Genomic DNA, 26030 nt, shown 5'->3' with positions numbered 1-26030 from the left:
CCGTTGTTGTGGTGAGTTTTGTGAAGCGATATAGTTTTACCGTGAATTTGAATTAGGTTGGGAAAGCTGATGGAAAGAAATGGAATGGATATAAAGGTTGAATTAGGTTAGGATGTTGTGATAATTTCACCTCTGTTCCACTGAAGAAAGTTAATATAAATCTTAATCCGTGTTTTGATTTTAAATCATTTTTGTGATTTATGTGTATTTTAAGATCCGGGTCATTTTGAAGATGTGATGCAACATGTATTTGTTTATGGTATATTAAGAGGATGTAGTTGGTTCTGGAATATAAAAAGGAGGTAACAAAATCCTAAACTTTGTTGCACTTTTTCCATTCAAATTTGTATGTCTATTGTTTTGATTTAATTGTTGTGTCGTTCATGTTGTCTATTCATTCCATTGTTCAAAGAACTAGCTACAATCATAAGCAAAAAAGGTACGAAAATTGTATTTTTTGGTTGTTTCATTGGTATCACTTCAATATCTTTTTATAAATATTATTTCATCTCACCAACTTCGCAATTTGATAGAAGTGATTTAACGTGGTTTCAATTTTACTATTTCCTTCTCACACAATTTATGCTAGCATATTTTTTTTCTTCTGTTTCTTTAGGAGCTGTAACTTCTCTTATAGTTAGTGTGACTAGGTTTGAGTTCATATGAGAAGGTGATGCTTTTACAGGTTTCTTTCCCCTTCAGGTTTTTCACTTATAGTTCTTTCCTTTTTGTGTCCTGCTTTTTGAAACATTGAATTTGCATCAGGCTTGCCTTGATTTAAAGCTATATATGTTTTGTTGTTCTCCACTTCTTTGTGTGTGTCGCTGATATTTGTTGTAGTATCTTGCTTGACAATATGTAATTACCTCTTAATTATTTAACATATGATTTTGGTTTTTGAAAGGAACATATGAATCTGCTATTATTTTTCATTCTGTGTTGGTAATCATTTGGCAAGAACATATGAAGTGTGTTACATATTTTTGCAAGTGGGCATACTTATGGAATCACATTGTAGCTTACTTTATATCAAGGTACTTTGCTATGTTCTTCTCTATTGACTTCAACCAAGGCACGAGTATTTTCTCATTTCTCTATAGTTTTTTTTTTTTTTTGAGGAATCATTTCTATAAAGGTGTTTGCTCATTATCTGTATCATTTTATGAAGGCAGATTGACGTATGAGAACGATCAGAATCTTAAGGCGACTAAGCTTGGTTTGTGGCTTCTAGGGACAAAGGAAAATGAGGAAGAAACAACATTATCTATTAGAGTCTGCTCTACATGTGTAATGTCTTCCTTTTTCATATTATTTCAAGTTGCAAGTAATTTAAATTGAGTTTTAAGGTAGTTTTCTTTGACTGCTATAAGGAGCTTATTTCATAAGGTTATACTTAGATGTGTATATTTTTTATCCAAGCTTATTTTGGGTTTCTGTGGTGACTTTATCAAAATCACGGTGCGCCACCGTGATTTAGAAAAAATTATAGGGTGCAGCTTTTACAATAACCATTATTCTATCCTTTGTGTGCATTTAAAAAATTAACTAATGATTTGCCTAAAGTTTCTAATTTGTTTTACTGGTCTGATTACAGTCCCTCTCTCTGATAATTTTCTACAACTATCGAAGATTTGGTTGAATCAGCTGAGGTTAATTATTTTGTTCATGATTTTCGCAAGATTACTCTTCATTCTACTGTTTTATGCCAAAATTAATTCATTTTGTGTGTGTAACAATGTTGCTTCATAGATGCTTCAGTTCAGTGTTGGCAAGAACCTGTGAGTTTAAGACTGGTATAGGATGGTCTATCAGGCATACAGTAAATGTGCATCGAGAGTTATTACTATTATTGTGAAGATTTTATGTGAAAAATGACAAGGTCTGCAATTCTGAGGCAAGTTAAATAATCTCTAATTTTAACTTAAAAGTGTATTGTCGATAAGTTTATACTTTTTTTTTCTACAATCAATGATTTAGGATACTACTGAAGGATGTTTTCTTTTTAAGCTTGAATCTCATGGATTTGATATTCGCTCTAGAGTAAACCATGTGAATCTGTGGATGCCTATTTTATCTTTCGATGAACAGCAGCGACATCCAATTTGAGTTTTCTATATCAACTCATATTTTGTATGTTTAAAAAAGATAGATATTCACCCAAATAAATAATGAAAATCCATTTCATCTTAATTTTATATATGATAGTAATTGCTATCATGATTCTCAATCTTTTTGTATGATGGACAACCAATTAAGTTAACAATCCTTAATCAACACATGGTTGACATTTACTTGCCGTGCATCGAAAAAAATTATGGTAAGCTAGAAGTTTGATCATGTCAATGTATATGGTTGTTGAATATATGGTATGGTAGACTATTATCCATTTTTACCCTCAGTTGCAGGGGTAATAGTTGCTGAATAAATTATGGTTGTTGAACTTTGGTCTGTTAGTAAAATGAGTATGTGGTAAAATAGCTATCAATGAATGTGGTCAGAGATTACGCGCTTTCTGAATGGCAGTTTATCAGAGTTTAAAAAATATACATGAAAAGGACATTGAAAAAAGTTTAGTTTCATTAGTTTATACCAGATGTTATGAACAAAAACTCTTCAAAACAAATTCATGGAAACCCTTCAATCACATTAAGTCCTTATCTGTTGTATCATTAAATTTAATGATTGGATGAGTGAGGGTCATTCATGTTCTGATGTGAATGATGCAGAAATGGATACATGAGGATGCGCAAATCATGTATATTGTAGGTGCCATAGTGTCATGGTTAAACCAGATGTCCATAAAAATGGCTGATATACCTGAGCCTTTTTTTTTGTCACATTTTTTTTGGAAATTAGGTTAAGGTAGCAAGGTTATCAATCTGAGTGTGTTTATAAGGATGCCTGTCAATTAAATCCATTCATTATGATTTCAATTGGATGTGAGCTATAGGCTATCAGAAGGATATTTGCACAATTTGTTAAAATGACACAATGGACTTGCTTGCACGTTTTACCACATATTATGTAATTAGTGCACTCTATTCTATGTTGTCATAGTTTTTTATTTATTTAAGCAATCACGATTTCTCTTGCACAGGTTTATGTTATCAATGAGATAAGTACTCATCATTTCTCTAAATACATGTGAAGGTGTTGGCATGGTTTGATTTCCCTTGAAGGGCGGCTGCATTCCCCCATACATAAGCCACTACCATTTTGGATAATCATGATTATCACTTCCTGTGATTGTTTTGTAAAACTTCAGGTAAAGTTCCTAAATCTTTAGTCTTAAAACTTTTATGTCAACTATAGTGTTTTTATATAAAATTCATCATATATTGATTTCAACCTCTGAAGTATCATGAACTCGATTCGAGATGTGACTATTTTTAGTGGTGAAATTGAGTAGTTGTGATGTGATGAAGTGTAGTATTGATCAAGTGATGTTGATGGAGTTTTGTGCAGAAATGAAGAAATTAATAGGGAATACTTCTATGATATGGCTGAGTTCAAGCAAAGGGGTCGACTTCATCTGAAATTATTGTTATTTTTATGAAATTGCATTGCAGATTTGTGAAGATGAACCTTTATCAATTATATTAAAGGTGCAAGCACAAATGAAGATAGTTTTTTTGGTACCTGTGTTGAAGCTAGGCTCCCATAAAGGATAAGTATACAAGACTCTCAAAGTGGGTTGGAAAAGTGGGCAAATGTTTAAGTCTTCCATATAATTAGTGTACATAATGAAATTTTCTGTTATGTTGCTTTGATAGTGGATTGTACTAAAAATGAGGGGTGAACATCATGATGTGCTCTTACTTATTGCATGTAGGTGGGCAGTGGCTCTGTTGCTGTCATGACAGTGTAGCACCTGTTTCACCTGTTTTTTTTCTGGTTCGGCACCTGTTTCTGCTGCTGTTTTTTGACTGATCTCTCCGCTTCAGGTGCTTGGGGGGTTCCGGTTTTTAGTGTTGCGATTTCCGCAGGTTGTGGCATAGTTATGGGTCTGAATTCCGGTGGTTATTATTGGATTTCAGTGTCATATCTTACGCTATTTCGCTTCGTTTCGTTAGTGGGGCTGTTATGAATTTGTGTGGGATTATAGTTTTGGTTGTTTGGGTGGATGTTACGCATATATGCGGCCTCTTTGTTTTTATTTTCCACCGTCTCTTAGCGTCTTGCGAGTGTTTTGGTTATCCATAATATTTTGCTGATTCAAAAAAAACTTATTGCCACTTAAGATCCTTTTCACATTGATATTTTTTTGGCTATACTTAGTGTTTGATTATATTAGTGCACATTTGAAGCTTCAATTTTTTTTAGTTTTTTTTATACTTAGTAATATCTTTTGTAATTTTTTTGTTGATCCTTATTCCCTTAAAGTAAAGCATTTTTTCACTGATGTTAACAGTATGAATGCATGATTCAATGATATTGAAATCACTATAAAAAAATATGATATTGAAACCATTGTCCATTTGAAAAAGCTATTGAATGAATGATTATTTATTATTTTTTCCTAATATGAATGAATGATTAAATGACATAGCAAATCATTTATGTGATTGCTACTATTTTTAAGCGTCTTTCTAACAATTGCTTCAATGATCCATAAAATGAAAAATTGGGTTAAAAATAATTGTGTATTTTGTCAAGTAATAATTATACCATCTTTTCTTCCAAAAAATTACACCACTTTTCTTTCTATTTATTTTTGTAACAAAAAAAAAATTAGAAGCAACTATACATTTTACACATGTTTTACAAACATTTCATGTGTGCATCACAAAGACCTGTGCATCAATCGTGATCTTTCAAGTTTCAAAGACGACAGTTTCTTTTAGTTGTCTCATTTTTCGTGACAATTAACGAGAGCCAAGGGCAATAACTGTGACATGTTGGATTATATTTCTCAACGCCAGTATTTTCACATTGACAATTATATGTTGTTGTCTCGAGAGTTACATCCAGAGGAGGGCGATAACCAATGAAGATGGTGAAGATATTGATGTGACGTCTAATGTTGTGTACGAAAAAGTATTTCGAAATGTGTAATATTCCATAATATATGCTATGTTGTCATTAAAAACCGTTTATTTCTTTGGTGTAACATGTTTGGTTGGCAATACAATATTTATCGATATTGTAGCTTTTGTTTGGCGATAAATTTCATTTATGTAGTTTAATTATTTAAATTTCATTCCACTATATCTCGGTCTATTATATATCAAATTATTCTAACTCATAAGACCCGTGCGGCGCACGGGTCTGCGTTCTATTTATTAATTAAAGTTATAACGGAAGCATAATTTAGCCCTAATTTTAATCTAAACCCTAGAGCTAAAATTTACTATTTTATCCCTGTTGCCCTAGATTTGCCACATGCCTATCTCCTACTCCCTCCGTTTCAAAATGAGTGTCACTTTAGCCAAAAAAAAATTGTTTCAAAATGAATGTCACTTTACATTTTCAGTACAACTTTAATTTTTTTTCTTCCAACTTTACCCTCAGTAAATACTCCAACTTTTTTCTCACACAATTTTCAATGCAACTTTAATTTTGTTTTTTTCTTATAAAGTAAGGGCAGTTTAGTAAAAACGTTATATCCAATGATTATTTCATTCCATTTCTTAATCTGTGTCTCAAAGCCTAAAGCGACACTCATTTTGAAACGGAGGGAGTATTTTTTTGTTGAAACCGATTGCACCTAATCTCCTCACACCTAATCTCTTATTTTTGTGAACAAAACAAATTTTCACGCCTTGTATGTTTTGCTGAAACAGATTGCAATCACTCAACCCCATTCCTCTCCCTCGCTCTCTCGCCACTACAACAACATCATCATATCCTACCTCACTCTTTTTAATTTTCCCCATCAAACAAAATTAGGGATTTTATGATTTTCAGTTCAATCTCTCACTCACTTTTCTTTATCTTTCTCTCCACAAACTTTTTCAGATTTCTTCATTTCATCCACACTTTAGATTTAACCGGCGTATGAAATAATAAGGAAGCAGCACACATGTAAGTGAATCGGCGTCTGAAACCGAAATCGCCGACCTCCGGTGGATTCGCCGATCAAGCTATCACCATCCAATAAATCAATCGGAATAAAGGTAAGTGAATCGGAATCCACAAAATTTTTGGTTTGTGTGTTTTCATTTGTGCTTTTTAATTTGAAGTTGTTGGGAGAAGCATAGAAGAAAGGCATCATAACTTCAGAGTATGTGAAAAATGAACAAACAATATTAACACTAAGGTAATAAGAGTTATCGTACAATAGCTTTTTAGGCCTCTATTAAAACTAAGGTAATTGTTGTTCATAAGATTTTTGTGAGTTTTGTTTGTTGATTTTACAGTTTAGGGTTTTTTCAAATTGGTAAGAGTTAAAGTATTTGTTTAATTTGATTTTTGGTTATTTGTAATATTATGAGTTTTTGAATTGCATTTGCTATCTAAATTGATTACTGTTGATTGCAAATTGAATATACTGGTTTTGTTTGTTGCAGCTATTACTATTGTGTGTCATTATTTTGGTCATCTGTTTAATCAATTTGTTTTAGTGCAGGTATTGGTTCAAGGAGTTAGTTGGTGCATTTTAACAATCACATTTTGAACAAGGAAAGCTCTTAGGCTGAAATTTGTCATTCATGAATGGAGGTTGAATTTTGATTGACTAAATTTAAGAGTTTATTATATGTGATTTTTGTGAGCTGTTATTTAGCGTCTGAACTTAATCTATTTGCATTTCTTTAAATGCATTTATATTCAAATTTTATTTATGCAAATCTACTGTTCTACAAAGAGTTGCCATCTATCTTCCCAGTTTCAATATGAGTTGCTTCAATAAATTTTAATGGTGGTGTATATTGTTCAATATATTCAACATATCTTATGTTTTATTCTTACTTATGTGATAATCTTTGGTAGTTAATTCAAAATCGCAATTTTACTGATGCACATGACAAGGTCAGTGTCAATGATTTATGCTTACTTTTGCTTTGATACTTTAATTTCTACTTTTACCTTTTTGTTGTTCTGATCTCGCTTTTTATATCTCATTTTGTTGTGTCTTTTTTTGTTAGGTATTTCATTTACAGAATTTGAGAGCAAGTGATCATCAAATCATTTGCAAAATGAGAAAGAGAAATTTGAGAGTCTGATTGTTTGAGCTTGAATCCAATGGAGAAAGGTTCTTATTGTTAAAGTTTCTCTCCAGATTTATTTTTATTGAAGTAGTTCACATTAACTGTACTACATACTCATGAATTGCATAAGTCAATTTTAATTTTCAAGCATTTTATTTGTGTCTGTGTATGATTGCATATATAGTTTTAAAATCATCTCTTGGTTTTCCTCTTTTTTTTACTTTGTATGGGTTATTTGAGTTATTGATCTCACTTTTATGTGCTCTATCTTGAATCATTTCATTGCTTTGGAAGTTTACAAACATTCAATTTCGGATGGGTTTTGTAAGATCTTGAATAGTGATTTAAATGCATTTCAGAACATTCATCGCAATCATCTTCAGGTACTTACTCTACTCTACTCTAATCTACTTTTTTTGTTCATGTAGCTATTATCATTTTAAAGATTGAAGTTTTATGCTGAAAACTAATTGAAATCAAAGTCTTCAAATTCATGAGCAGTAGCTGGCATATTCTTTGAATTCAATATATTCAGGACCCTATCTTTATTAACAGGAAAACACAGAGATGTTCCTGAAGGACATAACTCAAAGTAGAACCTCAGTAGATGCTTCTACACGGTTATTGGAATTGAAAGTTATATAAAACAAAGCTTCCTTTTGTGTCATCACTTTAAGAAATGCACTGAATTGAGGACTGACTTAATAGAGAGTTGATTCAATCTGGAAGAAATGTGACTGATACGACGCTATTAAGCAAAAAAAATCCAATTTCTTCAGCTACAACGTATTCTTGAAATCCAACCTGTCCACGCAGACGTCATGTTTGTGTTTCAGGTCGAATCTTTATCTCCCTCCTCTCTTCAATTCCGTCCTCATTTTATCGCAAATTCACACCGTCTTCTAACTTATCAATGAGATTTTATATATTTATTTTGAATTTCTTCTCAAATTTTTGATTAAAGGTATAATGTGGGTTGCATTTTCACAAGGTGAATTTCTGTTTTTGTGAGTGTTTAGTGTTAGAATAGATGTGTCTTAAGCTGAGCCAAATTCTTCTATTTTATAATTTTTTATGATATTGTTGTCTTATCTGCTATTCATAATAATATGCAATTAGTTTTTATCTACTACGTTATGAGGAAAATAAAATTGGATATTTTTGTTCAATAATTAGAAATTGATTAAGTTATATGTAACTTATATTATAATACCTGCCTTTACATCCTCCAAACTTTAACTATATAAATGCTTTTCTAAAGGAGTTGCTAGCATCATTGATTTATATGTCTCTCCCAAGTTATAACCCACACAATGAAGATAAATATTTATACAGTGATTAAGCTTGATTTTGCTGATTGTACTGCATAATTGTAGACATGCCTTCTAAGTTCTTATTACTTGAAATCTGAATTTATTTGTCTTCACCACCCTGCCAGATGTTGCCGTGTAATTCTTTGATGCTTCTTTATCTATTATCATTTTAAAAAGAAGAATGGAAAAAAGAAGAGAGTCATTGACATTGCTCTTGAGGATTTAGAGTAAATCTCAGCATTCTGTCTCTTTTATATTTCAGTTGTATTCTTGCACTATCCTTTAATTTTCTCTCTTTCATTTTCCATGGACTTTGTTGGTGTATGCATGTTTAGTTTTATAATCTAACATTGGATTACATACAGAAACAATCGAATAAACTGCTCTCTATGGAGTGATTATGCTGAAAAAATAGAGTCATATTTTGCAATACATGACATGTCTTCGCCAGTGATTTTGATCCTTCAGTTTGGCAAGTTAAGGAAGTATTTAGGTGCCATTTTGGTTCTAAGGTCATTTTAAATGGAGATGTACCTGAGGTTGATGCATATAAGAGTGGGTAAGATGAACTATGGTATACAATTTAGTATTCTTACCTGGATTATAGATTATCAAGTGCATATAATTTAATCTTCGTGCTAAACTACTGTATAAAATAGGATGAACAATGGATAAATTGAATTGACTCAGACTATTAGTCAGAAGTCTGAACAGAAGCATTGACTGAGGATTTGGTTAAAACAAAGCTGATGACAATTGAAAATCTGATCGAGTCAACCGAGGTATTTCTTACAACTTGGCTTTTAATTATTTTTTTGAATAATTGCACAATGCCTTAAGTACCTTTTTTTAATGTTGTTTTAACTTATATAGGCATGTTGCGGATCAGTGTTGGCGACCATTTGTGAGATTGAAACAGGTGTTGAATGGTATTTTCGATCATGTACTCAACGTGCATCATTGGTTACTATTGTTGATGGGCAGCTGTGTTGTAAGAAATGTGTGGAATGCAAGAGCGTTGTTCCTAGGTATACTAATATTTGGCCATATATATGATACACATACATCCTGCTTAATAACGTAGTAATTCTAAGTGTATGATAATTTTATTAGATTCAAAGTACATGTTATTGTCATGGAAGACACTGGATCGACAACTTTTGTGCTATTTGATCGTATTGTTACTCAATTGCTATATGAATTTGCCATTAAATTCCTTGCGATGGTGACTATATATTAGACAAACCCTCAAGGTGACTACCCAGCTGATTTCAACTGTATGCTAGACAAGCAAGTGCTATTCAAAGTGGAAGTTAGAAGAGGCAATGTGCACAATAAGTGGCGCAATTATGCTGTGAAAAAGGCTACCACTGATGTCGAAATTATTCAAAAATAGAAAACTAAACAACATTGAGGTATAATGTATTTTTTTAAGCAATTTAAGCATATTGCCCTATATTAATTCTAACATGATTCTTTAATTTTCCAGGCGTTGCTGGTGTTGATCGTAATGATGCTACTCAGGGCAAAGTTAATGAAGATTCTGTCTTGGTAAATTTCTACAGATATCCCTACAACCATGTATATTATTGTTAGATTCATGTTACCTGCTTATAGTATTGCTTGAGATATTGCTATCTTTCATCATTGGCAACAATTTTCTAAGATGATGTCTTCTAGACAAAGTATAAATATCTTCAACTTTTGATGAATTTTGCATTTTGTTATCATCTTGAAATGATTCATTTTCTACTACTAAGTTTCCTGATTCAAGAAACAATAACTGTTCCTTTCCAGGATTTATGCTACTTAGAGATATCACAAGCATATCATTATCAATCAAACCTAATTCTCTTCGGACCGATGCACGCAATAATTTCCTCTATTCATCGACTTTCTCAGCATCACTTGAGGAATGAATTCTGGCTGCGAAAGCAAGTTCATCATTAACAGACAATGGAACATATGCAGGCTGAAATCTAAGGTTTCCTTCTTAAAATTTATGAAAATTGGTATAGACATGGATTTGGTTTGTATTTATCTTTAACCATTGGTTAAAAATCATGAAGGTATTATTGTATCCTTTATTTAAATGTGTGTGTGTGTATGTGTGTGTGTGTGTGTATATATATATATATATATATATATATATATATATATATATATATATATATATATAAAATACATTTAAACATGGTGGCAAGAAATAATATAACCAATTTGATAATTATATATGAAACTTTAAAAAACCTGTGCTATCTCCCAACGCCTGTTTTTTCTCACAGCCAACTGTATGTTGTTGTTTCGAGAGTTACACCTAGGGAAGGGCTAAAAAATTTGATTACTGATGAAGATGGTGAGGACACCGATGTGACATCTAACGTCGTCTACGAGGAAGTATTTCGTAATGTGTCATGTAATGTCTCGGTTACACACTAAGATATACAAACTTCAATTACCAACTTTTTTAAATTATCAACGACTATTCATATTTTCTATTACTATTTTTAAACGTTCTACAAACTAACTTGTGTTTTAATTGCGTAGTACAATGTATTATCTTCATTTAAATTTTTTACATCTACCAACTATTGACTACATTATACTACTATAAATTGGTTTCAACTTACAAGACCCGTGCGGCGCACGGGTCATCAATCTAGTTTAAATAAATACTCCCTCCGGTCACATTTATAAGAAAAACCCTACATTTTAGGTTCATGGAATGCCTAATATATTTGGTCTATAATATATACCAAATACATTATGTATTCAATGAACTTAAAAAGTAGTGTTTTGCGTATAAAAGTGCTCGGAGGGAGTAGTAAATATTATATTTACATTGTAAATATTTTTTTTTTACTTACTCTCTAAGTTAATTAGATAAACCAAATACATTATGTATTCAATGAACTTAAAAAGTAGTGTTTTGCTTATGAATGTGGCCGGAGGGGGTAGTAAATATTATATTTAAGTTGTAAATATATTTTACTTACTCTCTAAGTTAATTAGGATAGAATATTATGTAGAATATTTATTCTGTAAATATATCATAGCCTAGTCTCTAAGCTACTTAACTCCTATATAATAGACATTCCGTAGTGCTATTCAGTCACGCGGTATTGCAGCATATGTCTCTCTTTTTTCTCTTACTAGACTTTAGACCCGTGCGACGCACGGGTCTTCTCGACTATAATAGAGACCAATAAATAATCTTTAACCCGTAAGATCATGGGTCGATCAATAAATGCAAATTAGATTATTAGAGATACAATATTACAATCAAATGATAATAAAAAAAATAAGTTGTTCCTCATTCAACAAATTTAGCGCTTAAAAAAATAATAATAACAGATGTATTTATCATATAAGTGTTTATGTATAAGTTGTTCCTGAATTAAAAGATAAACAAATCAAATTGTTTCTACATTAATTACAATTTATTTTCATAAGCTATGTTGGAGAGCTAATAAAATAAGTTGAAAACGAATTATGGATGTTAAAGGACTAATAGTTATGGAATGCTTGAGTGAAATTCGACTCAGCTGATCTGGTTTATATACACTCTAGAGAGTAAATACAATATGGGAGTTACAAGAATATTAATCAGCTTTCTAGTTCCTAAGTACATGAATGTGATTTACTAGGCAGATAATTAACTATTGATCTTCTAGCTACATCAATAACTGTACATATTAATAAGGTATTTATTTTATAATTCCAACACTCCCCCTCAAGATGGAGCATATAGATCAAATGCTCCAAGCTTGGAACAAATACTTTGAATTCGCGGTCCCCTTAAGGATTTTGTGAAGATGTCTGCCAATTGATCGTTAGAGCTAACCGATTCGGTGATGATTTCTTTAGAAAGGACTTTCTCCCGGATGAAGTGACAATCAATCTCAATATGTTTAGTTCTTTCATGAAAGACTGGATTGGAAGCTATATGTAGGGCTGCTTGGTTATCACAACAAAGTTTCATTTGTTGAGTATCTCCAAATTTCAATTCAAGAAGAAGTTGTTTAATCCAAATGAGCTCACATGTAGCTACAGCCATAGCTCTATATTCAGCCTCTGCACTAGACCTGGCAACAACATTTTGCTTCTTGCTCTTCCATGATACAAGATTTCCTCCAATAGACACACAATACCCTGAAGTAGAACGCCTGTCGATGGGTGAACCTGCCCAATCTGCATCGCAAAATCCAACTATTTGAGTGCTTCCCTTGTCTTCATAAAGCAGTCCTTGTCCTGGTTGTTTTTTAATGTATTTCAGAATTCGAATTACTGCATCCCAATGATCTTTATGAGGGGATTGCATGAACTGACTTACCACTCCAACCGCAAAAGAAATATCTGGCCTTGTAATAGTGAGGTAGATGAGCTTTCCAACCAATCTCCGGTACCTTTCAGGATCGGAATAAGGCTCCCCTTGGTTGGGTAACAATTTTTGATTTGGATCCATAGGACTGTCAACTGGTCTACAGTCCAACATAGCAGTTTCTTTAAGTATATCTAATGCATAACTCCTTTGTGAAATGATAACCCCGTTCATTGACTGAGCAACTTCAATACCAAGAAAATATTTCAGCTTTCCTAGATCCTTGGTCTGAAAATGTCAGAATAAATGTTCCTTCAGTTGAGAAATTTTTTCTTCATCATTTCCAGTTATGACTATATCGTCTACATAAACCACCAAGTAAACACATCTATTAGGAGAGGTATGGCAATAAAACACTGAATGATCCGCTTCACTACGTTTCAATCCAAAAGCCTGAACCACTGAGCTGAATTTCCCAAACCAAGCTCGTGGGGATTGTTTGAGCCCATAGAGAGAGCGCCGCAATTTGCAAACCAACCTAGACTCCCCCTGAGCAACAAATCCAGGTGGTTGCTCCATATAAATCTCCTCTTCTAAATCTCCATGTAGAAATGCATTTTTAATATCTAATTGATACAATGGCCAATGACGGATGGCAGCTATGGCAAGAAATAAACGAACAGAATTAATTTTTGCCACATGAGAGAAAGTATCACCATAATCGAGGCCATAAATCTGGGTATAACCTTTGGCCACCAAACGGGCTTTGAGACGATCAATCTGTCCATTAGGTCCAACTTTAACAGCATAGACCCATCGACACCCAACAGGTTTCTTTCCTGGAGGAAGAGGGACCAAATCCCAAGTGCCATTATGCCCCAAAGCTTGCATTTCATCAATCATGGTTCGTCTCCATCCTGGATGATCAAGTGCCTCACAAACATTTTTAGGAATAGAAATAGAGGATAAAGATGCTATAAAAGAATGATAAGAAGGAGAAAGACGGTGATAACTTAAGAAATTATAAATAGGATGAGGATTTCGAGTTGACCGATTACCTTTCCTAACCGCGATCGATAAATCAGGGATTTCGTCAATCAGGTCTGTAGTAGGGTTGACGCCGGGAGTAGGACATGATTCAGTTGGTCTTTCAGTGCCTTCCAATTCGGTATTAGGAACATGTGGTCGTCGTTGGTATGTAATGAGTGGTCTATGAGATGGTGCAGGTGGAGGAATAACTGGGGTTGAATCTGTAGCTGAAACTGATTCATGAAAAGGAGAAAATGATGGACCAAAATAGGGAATTGGAAAAACTTCTTGAGTGGTGTTAGATTCAACCGATGATGGTAAAATATATGGTTTTTCTTCGAAGAAGGTTACATCTGCTGAAACATAATAACGGTTGTGAACTGGAGAATAACAACGATAACCTTTCTGCAACCTAGAGTATCCAAGAAAAACACACTTGATTGCTCGGGGGGACAACTTATCTAAACCTGGAGAAAGATCATGAACAAAACAAGTACTTCCAAAAACACGTGGATTAATATGAAACAAAGGTTCTTTAGGAAATAAGATGGAGTGAGGAACTTTGTTATTGATAGAAGAAGAGGGCATCCGATTAATCAAAAAACAAGCGGTTAAAATTGCCTCACCCCAATGACGGACGGGTACATTTGCATGAAGTAACAATGTCCGGGCAGTCTCAACGAGATGTCTATTTTTCCTTTCAGCTATTCCATTCTGTTGAGGGGTATGAGGACAAGAAGATTGATGGAGAATTCCATGTGATGTCAAAAAAGAAGTAATAGCAGAAGAGAAATATTCTTTTGCATTATCACTTCTAAGAATACGAATTGTCTTATCAAATTGGGTTTTAATTTCATTAACAAAAGAAGTGAAGATGGACAAAATTTCAGATCGTTCTTTCATTAAGAAAACCCAAGTACATCTAGAAAATTCATCAATAAAGGTAACAAAATATCTATAACCCATAGAAGACACACGACTAGGACCCCATACATCTGAATGAATAACTGAAAAAGGTGAGTCGACACGACTTTCAACTTGTCTAACAAAAGAAGATCGAACATGTTTTCCTAATTGACAGGATTCACAAGAGAGTGTCTTGTGTGTGGCCCATTCTTTTGCAATAAGAACATTGAGGTCGACCTCCTCTTCCACCTCGTCCTCCACGACTTCCACGGCCTCCTCGTCCCCCTCGGTTGGAAACCAAGGCAGAAGCTTCAACAACATCAACTGAATTTACTTCTGTTTTAGGCGAAGGGACTCGAAGGAGACGAGTTGTTAAATTTTCTAAAGAAGGAACTTCTTGTCCAGTTAGGACTTGATCACGAACATGATCAAAATCTGGGTGCATTCCTCTTAGAACCAACACCATATATAGATTATCAAGTTTTTTCTTCATTTCTTCAATTTTGTCGGCTTCCAAAGATAATTTTAACTCCTCTACCGCAGATTGAGCTTTGGAAACATAGGAAACCATGTCATGGTCTGTTTGCTTTAGAGTGGCCAATTTTTGTGCAGCATCATACAATTGTTGGATGTCATTAGCAAAGACACTTTGAGCCTTCTGCCAGAAAGAGTGGCAAGTTTTAAAGGCTCTAAAGTTCGTCAAGATGGTCGGCTCAACAGATTGCCATAGGAGAGAACAAAGCTGATAATCAAGCTTTTTCCATTCATCACGTTTTTCTGTTGAAATACTTTCTGATGATTGTTTCAGATGTTCCTCATAGCCTTGGCCAAGAAACCAAAGTTCTACAGAGGAAGACCAAGCTAAATAATTTTTTCCATTCAATTTTTCTGAAGTGATTGTTGGTGTTCCAGAGAAAGAGAAAGTAGGTCCATTATTTTTTTGAGAGCCTGAGGCCATTGTGAGAAAAGCAAGAAAGAACTAGAAACAAAGGACCCAAAAAAAAATAAATAGATCCTGGAAACCAGAAACAGAGGACCACAAATGGAGGAGAGTGTGAGAGTGACTTTTGGACTAGTGGTACTGCAGGACCAGAGGCAGTGACCCTTCAAAGAGAACCTGCTCTAGATACCATGTTAAAGGACTAATAGTTATGGAATGCTTGAGTGAAATTCCACTCAGCTGATCTGGTTTATATACACTCTAGAGAGTAAATACAATATGGGAGTTACAAGAATATTAATCAGCTTTCTAGTTCCTAAGTACATGAATGTGATTTACTAGGCAGATAATTAACTATTGATCTTCTAGCTACATCAATAACTGTACATATTAATAAGGTATTTATTTTATAATTCCAACAGATATTATATATATCATAAGTTGTTTTCGGACGCTTTATCGAGCAATCTCACATCTTTTTTATTTTATTTTTTTGTGTACAATGGAGGCAATGAGATTTGAACCTATGTCTCACACCACTGGACCAATCTCAGTGGTTTATCTCACAAGTGTTTATGTCAGTAGATAAACTAAATAAATCAATCTAAATTAAGTAAGCCCTAAAACATGTAATTTTGTAATTTGTAAAGATTAACATGTGACGGCATAATTATAGGGCTTTTTTTTTGCAAGAGATGTAACATTTTATTTCTAGGTATGTAGAATCTACATTATTTACTAATTTAAATGGATGAAAAACTTGTAAAATGCAGCTTGGGATGGCAAGTGCATTGGAAACACTTTGTGGACAAGCATATGGAGGAAAACAATACAACATGCTTGGAGTGTATCTACAAAGATCTTGGATAGTATTGTTTTCCACAACAATCTTACTTCTCCCTCTTTACATATTTACAACACCAATTTTAGAGGCATTTGGACAAGACAAAAAAATTGCACAAGTGGCAGGAACAATTTCACTTTGGTCAATAGGTGTTGCTTTTTCTATGTGTGTGTCATTCACTTGCCAAACATTCTTGCAAACACAAAGCAAGAACGTGGTTATTGCTTATTTGGCTGCATTTTCTGTTTCTATTCACCTTTTGTTGTCTTGGCTTTTGACTGTTAAGTATGAGTTTGGACTCAGTGGTGCATTGACATCATTACTATTAGGATTATGGTTACCAAATATAGGTCAACTCATTTTCATCCTGAAAAAATGTCCTGATACTTGGAAGGGTTTCTCAATTTTGGCTTTCAAAGATCTTTGGCCTGTTGTAAAGCTCTCTGTCTCATCTGGAGTCATGTTGTGGTAAGAATTAAATTAAGCACTTTTTTCTGTCATCAATTTCTGATATTATATCCATAATTTGTAAATGATAAGGTATTATACCTAACAAGTCATAGATACTCGTAGAACTTTTGGGTTATGCCTAATACAACCTTACAAAACCGATTTGTAAGGTGATGATGGTTGTCCAATCTTTGTAAAGAGTACACGAGCCATATAATATCTAGGCAACGTGGAACTAAATCCACTACTTCACACAACACAATAAAGGTGTTGGAGACTACAATGAAAGGAACACAAATACCGCAATTTGGTTGGCTAGGGGAAGACTACAATGAATTAGTATTTCCAACACACACCCTCACACTTGGGTGCAATGAGTCTGAAGCGTGGATGATGCACGAAGCCTAACAACAGATTTAGGATAGACCCTGATATGATCTTAAAAATTTTGGTTTAGTTCTAACTCAACCTTACAAAATTTGTTTGTGAAGTGATGTATGTCCAAGTTTGGAATGCATATGGAACATTAAAAAAAACTGAAGGAGGGTTTTATTGTCCATTGTGGTCTTACTAGGTCAAGAGATTAGTCTCTACAGTTGTGTACATAAAAATAATTTTTTGCATAGGAGAAAATGTTTTTGGGTTTCATTAATAAAAAACAAAAATTAGTTTTAGGCAATGTTTTACTATATCTTATGTAATTTTATATGTTGTTGATAATAATTTTTTTTGAAGGAGTAATTTATTATTTATTGTTGGCCTCATATTAATTACTTCAATCAGTTTTATATTTTGTAAATGAGAAGGATTCAAGATTAATATAAAGTTATGATTCTTTTAACAGTCTTGAGGTATGGTACAGCACAATTTTGATTCTTTTAACTGCCAACATGAAAGATGCTGAGGTTGCCCTTAATTCTCTGTCCATCTGGTATAATTCTTTATCCCATTCTTATATTTACCATATTTTTCTTCATTGTTTCATATAAAAAAAATATAATCATTGGCTTCTTAATTTATTTGAAAAATAATCTTCTGATTGGTGCATTAAATTGTTATATTTTTGCAGCCTAAATATCAGTGGTTGGGAATTGATGATTGCCCTAGGGTTTTTCGCTGCAGCTGGGTAGGTGTTTTGTTATCTTCGCAATCTGTCTTCTTTTCAATAGCTTAAAATATCAAAGATGTATATTTAATTAAATAAAAAAGGATCAACATGTTTTTTTTTAAGAGAAAGATCAGCATGCTGGGATTTGATTCAAGTGTTGCTGAAATCATTCAGTAACACGTGCTTTACCTAACATTTGTCAAATGTTACAAGATCTAAATAGTAACATTTGTTTTTGATTTAGTTACGATTTTGAAGTGTTACTAAATCTCGTGTATGTTGTATTGTAATGTGATTGATTTAGCTGAAGCATGTTAGGTCTACAAGTAAAATTAATGTATATAGGAATATCTCTTAGTTGAAGGTTTCTAATTGTATACTATATATATAAAAAATAATTCTCTTGAATAGAAATCTTATGCTTGTTGCTTTGTCAACTTTACATAAGAAATGAATGATTGTGTGTCTTGTATATTTATTTATTTTTTGATTGATTTGTAGTGTTCGAGTGGCAAATGAACTTGGAAGAGGAAGTTCAAGAGATGCAAAATTTTCAATTAAGATATCAGTTCTCACATCATTTGCCATCGGATGCATATTTTTCTCTGTCTTCTTATTCTTGAAGGAAAGACTTGCTTACATTTTCACTACAAATCCTGATGTGGCTGATGCTGTTGGAGATTTATCATCTTTGCTTGCATTTTCAATGTTATTGAATAGTGTCCAACATGTGCTCTCAGGTAGTACTCTCTACTTTAATGTTGATAAATAAATTAGTCACATTACATATTTTTTAAACACTAATTATTTTAAGATGTGAATATCTATGTCAATTTGTTTAAGAGTTTACATTGACTAGGAATTGAATTTGATATCCCGAGATTCACCACAATCACGCACATTAAGCACCAACCACTTGCGATTAACCCTAGTGGTTACTTAGACATTTAATTAAAATAGTCTTTTTTTACATGATTGGGCTTTTATACATATTAATAAAATCATTGTTTAAATTTAATAACTATGTATAGAAAATTTGAAAATATTTACACAAATTAAGTGATCACTGTTCTCACTATATAAATCATTTGTGCATAATCTACAAAAAAGTTATGAAATATTGAAATGTGACATTGTGGTGAAATATTATTTTCAATGTCACATTTCAATGTTTCATAACTTTTTATACCATGATTGTTAAATTATTTTAAACTGTTCACATGCTATATTATTTTGTTGAGAGAAATTTAAAATATAACAATGTTATAAATAGGAGTTTCTGTTGGAGCTGGGTGGCAAAGGATTGTAGCATATGTAAACATAGGTTGTTATTACCTAATTGGTATTCCTGTTGGAGTAGTGATTGGTGTTGTTTTGAATTTCCATGTCAAGGTAATTAATCTCTCTTTTATCCCCTCTTAATTGTTACTATATCATGATTAAAACAAGTGATAATCAATGGTGTGTGTTTGTAATTTTATATCTTTTGTAGGGTATTGTAATACCCCGCTCATTATGTTGTGAACAATATCAGTTAACGATAGAAAGCGCGCGTATGAGTTCAGGGGCGAATTTGGAATTTCAGCTTTAGGGGTATTTAAGGACAAAAGGTCCCAAAATATTCATTTTCTCTTGAGCTTTCTCTCTCTAGGTTTTGCAACAACATTTCTCTCTTCCTTCCCTCTAAATTTTCGGCCCCAATCTTCCTTCAAAACCATTCACTCTTTGTGTTAATTCCTTGAGGCAAGCATCATGGAAAGGAATAAGAAGTTCTTGATGGAAAACAACTAAGGATTGTAGAAGCAAGCTTCCTCTTTTGATCCTTCTCTATCTAGGGTTTTGGTTGAGCTTAGAAACACTTGAATCTTATTTCTTTTGGGCAAGGTGAGTTCTTAGATAGAAAAACTTCCTTTGGTTTGAGCTTTCTTAGTGTGTGAGCTATGATTTGTGCTAGATGTGTTTATGATACTCTAAAGAAAATTCATGATGATTATTCGTTAAAATTGCCATGGAACATGTTATTTATTGTTTTTGTATGTTACTGGATGTTTTGGTGCATTGCAGGAACCATTGAGATGTGTTTTGGGTCAAAAATTGGAAATTTAGTACCACAGACTCGAAGAACTGCGCTATTAGCGAAATCCACACTAATAGCGAAATTCTTCAGGATGAGCCATGCTCCAGGGGCGCTATTAGCGCAACTCTCTGGTTTGGCCAACATGCTTTTGGCCTGTTGGTCCATTCTAGGGTCCGTGGTGCATTTTGGAGTTCTTCTTTCAACGTTTTACAACTTTATAACCCCAAAACGACATCTAGGCAATGCATATAACACGTAACGATTCTCGAATTAAAAATCATGGCAATCATAACATAATCATCAAGAACGACTTATGAGAGATTCACTTGAATGTGAAGGGGAAAGTAATATTTTCATTAAGGGAAGAAACCTAGAGACTTGGCATAGTTTGTCGAGAATAGAATAACATCATAGATGCGATGTGTGATAGAATGTGATACGATTAGATATCTTTTCACTAAGAATGTTTTAAAAACATATGGGTTTAGTTTCTCTTGTGATCACACTAGGTTGGTTTCAAGAGGTTTCCATTAGGTGAAACGGGATTAACCGTAAGGGACCCACACGTCACTTAGGGAGTTCCGTTGGTTTACCTTAGATAGGTTTCCATCGGTTAGATAGGGTTTGCGCTCGGGTTTACTCCACCCTGGGGCTTTCCGTAAAATGAATTCAAATATTGTTATTGTTCAACGCTAACTTCTAACTTAATTATTTCTGGTTATGCAATGACGTTAGATATGTTCAAGCTTATGATTAGAATAGTTAAGGATAGTTATGTCGATGACGATCTTAGGTTTTCCCCTAATCGTCCGACTTAGTAATGTGACATATGTATAGACTTCGATACTTAGAGTGTATCTTGGTATAGCGGTCTTAGACTTTTCCCTTAACCGCGACGTCACATTTAGAGATATTAAGCCTATAACAAGTTTTGATGAATTTCTAGACGGGACTAGCATGCACTACCGTCTATGCAAACATGACCACACACGTATAATCAACCGTCAGGTTGTATTCTAGACACGTGGTAACCATAGGTGTTCCCCGAGGTTATCACTAGCTAGGGTTAGATAGAACTCACTGAGGCATTATGTCTCATCCCTCTCCTTATTTGTTCAGGTTCTCAGGTTTCACGTGGTAAAGGTAAAGAAAAGGTTCTGGATTGATTATGCTTGCAAGGACTTCATCTTGGTGTGGAAGTAGTTGATGCATATGTATAATTATAGATGTAGTAGCAATGGTTGTATATGTAAACTTGTACGACAAATCTCTATGTGGAATAATGTATCATAAGACTTCGGTTGTTGTAGTTGTTGAACTTTTGTCTTGATGACAACGTTGTATTGTAAAAATTAATGTATCCAATATCAGTTTTAACGCACTTTTGATTATTCTAGACACTATCAAAGTGGGCGTTACAGGTATTTGGATTGGGATGTTGTTTGGAACATTTGTTCAAACCCTAGTTCTTATTCTCATCACTCTTAAAACTGATTGGGACAAGCAGGTAAATTCACTATTCTATTACTGTATTATATCAATGGTTGCATTATTTATTTCATCATTTTTTACTTTGATTTTTTTTCTTGATTTTTCTTGTTTAATGGAAGCATAAAAAATGTATTTGGATTTTTGCAGGTAGAGATAGCCCAGCAGAGAGTTAATAGATGGGCTATTGATAACCAAGAATCAAATGGTAGTGGAACAAGTCTCTTAGCTATCCAAGAATAGTTTTCTAAATTTCAAAATCAATCATCTATTCATTTATGAGTATTGAATAAGATATCATTAGCAAACAGATTAAACCTAAAATTTATTTAGTTTTGAAATAAATTAGAGTATGTTCTTTAAAATTGGTACATGCATATGTTTGGTTTCGCGGCAAAATGCCATTTTCTTGCGTCCCATGACACATAAAGAAGAGTGCTACTTATGTTTTTACATTTACCTTGGCTTAATGCTTTATGAATATGTTTTCCTAATTCTTGACTTCGTTGTTTATTGATTAGACTTTTTTATAAGAAGTTAAATTAATCCACCTAAATTGTTTACTGATTGGTCAGCCAATAATGCATTTCTTTTATTGTTTTCGTTAATTTGGCATTCTCAAGAGTTTATTTAGCTTGTACACAGAGTAATGTGTTCCTAAATTCTTACAAGTGTTATAAATATACCGTGTAAGAGTACTAGCGGATGAAGACATTATTTGAGATTATGAGTGTGGGGGGCATGCATCTTATGATTGACGGTGGTTGATCCAATTTGAGAAGACATTACTCGACAATGTTCAAAAACCCAACTTGAAATGACATTACGGTAGTTGATATATCCTCATTACACATGTGTTGAGATGACAAAAGATATTGATTTGATTCAACAAGATTAGGCTAGTGACAAGGAGAGCAATGAAATTCCTTTCACGCCTTAATTAACAAAGAACTAGAGGAAGAAAATAAATTAAATTGATAGAAATTATGCCTATAACACATGGTCTAAGGGTGAACTCTCCTCGACTTTCTCAATGAAGAATTTATTTTAAAACATTAGAGGTGTTGCCAACTCGGATTCTAGGGTTTCCCTTAAGAATTTTTGCATTGGTCATCGACCAAATATTGTTGTTGTTGTTGAGCCTATGATTAGTTTTTTCCAAGTTTCTAATTAGTACTGGAATAGTATTCATGTTTCTAAGTTTTGTTTGAATTATATAGCTTCTTTGATGCCTAACCTTTGGTCTCTTTGGGGCGACGATATCAACCCGACACTCATTTTTGTCTCTGACTAGTGTACTGCTTTGGAGCTAAATTGCCATCAAACCACCGTTTTTATAGAGGTTATCTATGCTAGCACATCTTATCTGACTAGAAGACACTTTGGGAGGATCTCACAAATCTTCAAGGTTTTTTTTTCATAACCCTTGGTTGTTTCTGGGAGACATTAATGTTTTTCTTATAGCAAAATAGAAGTGAGGTATGAGGTCTCCCCCTGCAGTCTCTTTTAATATTTTTTATTTTGGTATAACGCGAACCTCTTAATGCAATTAAATACCCTAGGGGGTTCATTTCACTTGTTATAACGCTAGATTCGGTCCTAAAGATATTTCTCTAAGGGTGGATAGGGTTATCTGCAATGAAAATTGGATCGATGTTTGGCGGAATTTATCATGTTGTTCGCTGATCATAAAATCAATATGACCAATATCCCTTGCTGGTAAATTATTTAAGTCTTGGAAATCTCATGATGATTCTAGAATTCTAGTGATAGAAGTGTTGAACAAGCATGTGGTTGGTAGTGGTATGGCTCGTTTGCATTGCTTCATAACCTTATTTTAACTTGGATTCTTCATCCCTTTTTTTATTTAACACAGGAAAGAAAAAAAATCATATCCATCACTCAAACTTGAAACTACTCTTCTAAAAACCAAAAAAGAAGAAAAATGATTTTACTCCACTTTAAATCTTTCTACCTCTGGTAAACCCGACTTCTTCAAACCTCATCTCCCTCCCATAAACCCACTTTTCTCCCATTCCATCATACACTCATCTCCCCACATCATGTTTTCCCCAATCCTTATACCCATCGGCCCAAATTTAAAATTCATTTATCACTTCAGGTTTCATCAGCCTAAATATATTATCTCGCTCAATCACCAATTATATATTCTCGTCTTCAAGGCATGTAGCAAATTTGAGTTCACCCTTAGATGCATGGTGCAATTGTTGGACTTGACGAAACTGAAATCGGAGATTTTGTTGAAATTTCGATAGGGGTGTTATGGGAGAATAATGAGATTAAGTTTCTTTGTTTGGGAATGATGAGTTGATAATACCTAGGTTTGGAGTTGATTGATTTCTAGGTGGTGCTTGCTGATGATAAGAAATCATATAGGGTTTTTAGTGTCATTTTAGAGTAAAAGTAGCAAGTTTATATATATTTGTTGTGAGTTATGTAAAGGATTTGTTCAAAAGCCATGAAATAGCAAAAATGGGAGAATGACCTTGAAGGTAATCCTGAGTTGATATCTATCACAGACAAAATCAAGGTCAAATTGGAAACTTGGAAGGGTTTCTTTGCATATGTTAATTACTGGAAGAGTTCAATTGATTAAATTCATCATTCATGGTACGCTGGTTATTCTTTTCATGTATGATGTATATCTTTGGCATGTCAAGTTATTACAACAATTAGAAAGATGGATCATAATTTTTTTATAGAGTGGTGATATTTATTCTAAGAAATTTTGTTTGGTATCTTGGAATGCTCTTTGTTTGCCTTGGAAGTCAGGTGATTTAGATTTTTTTTTTTTTTGAAGAGGCCAAAATGGAATATATTACTGATTTAGATTTGCGATCCACTAGATCAAATAACGAGGCTTTGATTTTTCATTTGAGTTAGAAGCTTCATGTTGAGGAGTCTCAATGGTATAAGATGTTCAAACATCAATTTTTCAAGCATTGCCAACCTATCTCTCCTCATTTTAAATCATCTATTTGGTCAGGTATCAAATCCCATGTTGGTATTGTTCCAGCAAGTTCAATTTGACTAGTTGGTATCGATGAGCATGTCAATTTTTGGCTAGACAATTGCATTGGCTCTCCTTTGCTTAAGTCTTATGAACATTCCTATCTATGTCGATCCAAGCTTGACTTGTAAGCATTTCTGTACTATTGGAGGGTCATTGGGACATTCCCCTAATGGTCATGAGGAATCCTAATATTGTTTCGAGCATTTTGAAGATCATTCTGTCGATTTCTCCCCTTCCATATGATCTAGTTTTGTTGCACACTTTCGGCGGTAATTTATCCTCCAATCAAGCTTTTCAGTTTGGTTGCACCCTATGCTCGTGCATCGCAAAATGCCTACATATGGTAACTTACAATTAAACGGATGCATTATGGTCTCAGTTTGTGTTCTTTAATGTGGAATCTTCGCATCATTTGTTTCTTACTTGTCCTTTTGTTGTGAATTTATGGACTTGGTTTGTAAGCATGTTACAATTGATCAAACGCTCCAAACTCTTTTCTTTTGCCTCTTTATATTAGGAATGATTTTATTCGAGGCTGCATTGGTCTGCCAACCTTTCGTTTCCCTTTGGGTTTTTGGTTTCCTTCTTTTTTTCGCTTTTTGTATTTTGTTTTGGTCTTTTTGACCCTATCTTGGTACATATTTTTTCCTCTTTTTAATGTATCTATTTTAGGAGTGGCTGACATATGATAGCAATTTCTTGCGGACTTAAACCTAATTGGGATGTTTAAGTTGCTCCTCGATGCTTAACTGCACTCTTAGTTCATTAAAAAAATAAATCTTACAAAATATTGGTAATTTGTTGGAAGTTAAAATATACATTGGAAACATTATACCTATTACGTGTCTGTCTTTTAACTCTTTTATTGTGCTAACGCGTGTAGATTATCAACGATATTTTATTGAAATTTTGTATAAAGGTATAATTGGAATAACAAAAAAGTCAGCTCAAAATTCTCTATTCTCATTATATATAGTGATATAAATAATAAGGCGTGTATAATAATAAAAAAAAAGTTTAATGGAAAAAAGTTAACATGCAAAGTAATGATGTTTTTATTTGAATCAAAATAAAAAAAAATGTGTTTATTAGAAATATTTTTGTAATTTTATTGAGTAACCACCTTCTATAAATTAATTATATTTAATATTTTCTTTAAAAAGAAAAATAAAATCTCTTTTTTCATCAAAGAATTAATATGTATAATTATATATTAGTAATTTGTTAGTCTCCTTCTATAAAAAAAATTGTTACTCTCCTTTTTTTTGTACTCGCAAATGTAGTAATAAATATTTAATTAGCAAACATTTTATGAGGCTAGTCAATTCAAAACAGCACCACATTCACCACCCTTTCTCTTCTATACATGATT

General features: G+C 33.3%; 1 protein-coding gene and 2 long non-coding RNA genes across 4 annotated transcripts; all 3 read left to right on the top strand.

The window, feature by feature from the left end:
• Positions 1 to 761: 761 nt before the first annotated feature.
• On the top strand, positions 762 to 4313 carry LOC146913515 (uncharacterized). 2 transcript variants are annotated; one of them, XR_015013619.1, is made up of 5 exons: positions 762 to 1287; positions 1595 to 1649; positions 1750 to 1894; positions 3151 to 3265; positions 3466 to 4313. It is a non-coding gene; the product is annotated as an uncharacterized LOC146913515 (long non-coding RNA). The 2 variants fall into 2 exon arrangements; XR_015013620.1 differs by having other exon boundaries at positions 3098 to 3265.
• Positions 4314 to 5719: 1406 nt separating this feature from the next.
• Positions 5720 to 7690, top strand: LOC146913514 (uncharacterized). Its single transcript, XR_015013618.1, has 3 exons — positions 5720 to 6259; positions 6569 to 6660; positions 7086 to 7690. It is a non-coding gene; the product is annotated as an uncharacterized LOC146913514 (long non-coding RNA).
• Positions 7691 to 9001: 1311 nt separating this feature from the next.
• LOC146913513 (protein DETOXIFICATION 21-like) lies at positions 9002 to 21867 on the top strand. The gene is made up of 14 exons (XM_085716720.1): positions 9002 to 9020; positions 9121 to 9243; positions 9351 to 9489; positions 9702 to 9876; positions 9951 to 10012; positions 10259 to 10445; positions 16431 to 16969; positions 17796 to 17882; positions 18021 to 18077; positions 18561 to 18799; positions 19333 to 19451; position 19552; positions 21558 to 21643; positions 21775 to 21867. The coding sequence occupies exons 6-14, from the start codon at positions 10377 to 10379 to the stop codon at positions 21865 to 21867; spliced, it is 1290 nt and encodes a 429-aa protein (XP_085572846.1). The 5' UTR covers positions 9002 to 9020; positions 9121 to 9243; positions 9351 to 9489; positions 9702 to 9876; positions 9951 to 10012; positions 10259 to 10376.
• The last annotated feature ends 4163 nt before the right edge of the window (positions 21868 to 26030 follow it).

The sequence above is a fragment of the Medicago sativa genome, chromosome 6 (assembly GCF_051527215.1).
Source record: "Medicago sativa cultivar Bolivia chromosome 6, Bolivia_mono, whole genome shotgun sequence".
NCBI lineage: Eukaryota > Viridiplantae > Streptophyta > Magnoliopsida > Fabales > Fabaceae > Medicago > Medicago sativa.
The sequence above is the reverse complement of the archived record's forward strand: the minus strand, read 5'-3'. Positions and strand labels throughout refer to the sequence as shown.

Excerpts from the sequence above, each read along its gene's own strand:
- LOC146913513 (XM_085716720.1), top strand. The coding sequence starts at position 10,377 with ATGAATTCTGGCTGCGAAAGCAAGTTCATCATTAACAGACAATGGAAC. Across the intron at positions 18,800-19,332 it reads TGTCCAACATGTGCTCTCAG|GAGTTTCTGTTGGAGCTGGG; the intron begins GTAGTACTCTCT and ends TGTTATAAATAG. Across the intron at positions 21,644-21,774 it reads AAACTGATTGGGACAAGCAG|GTAGAGATAGCCCAGCAGAG; the intron begins GTAAATTCACTA and ends GGATTTTTGCAG.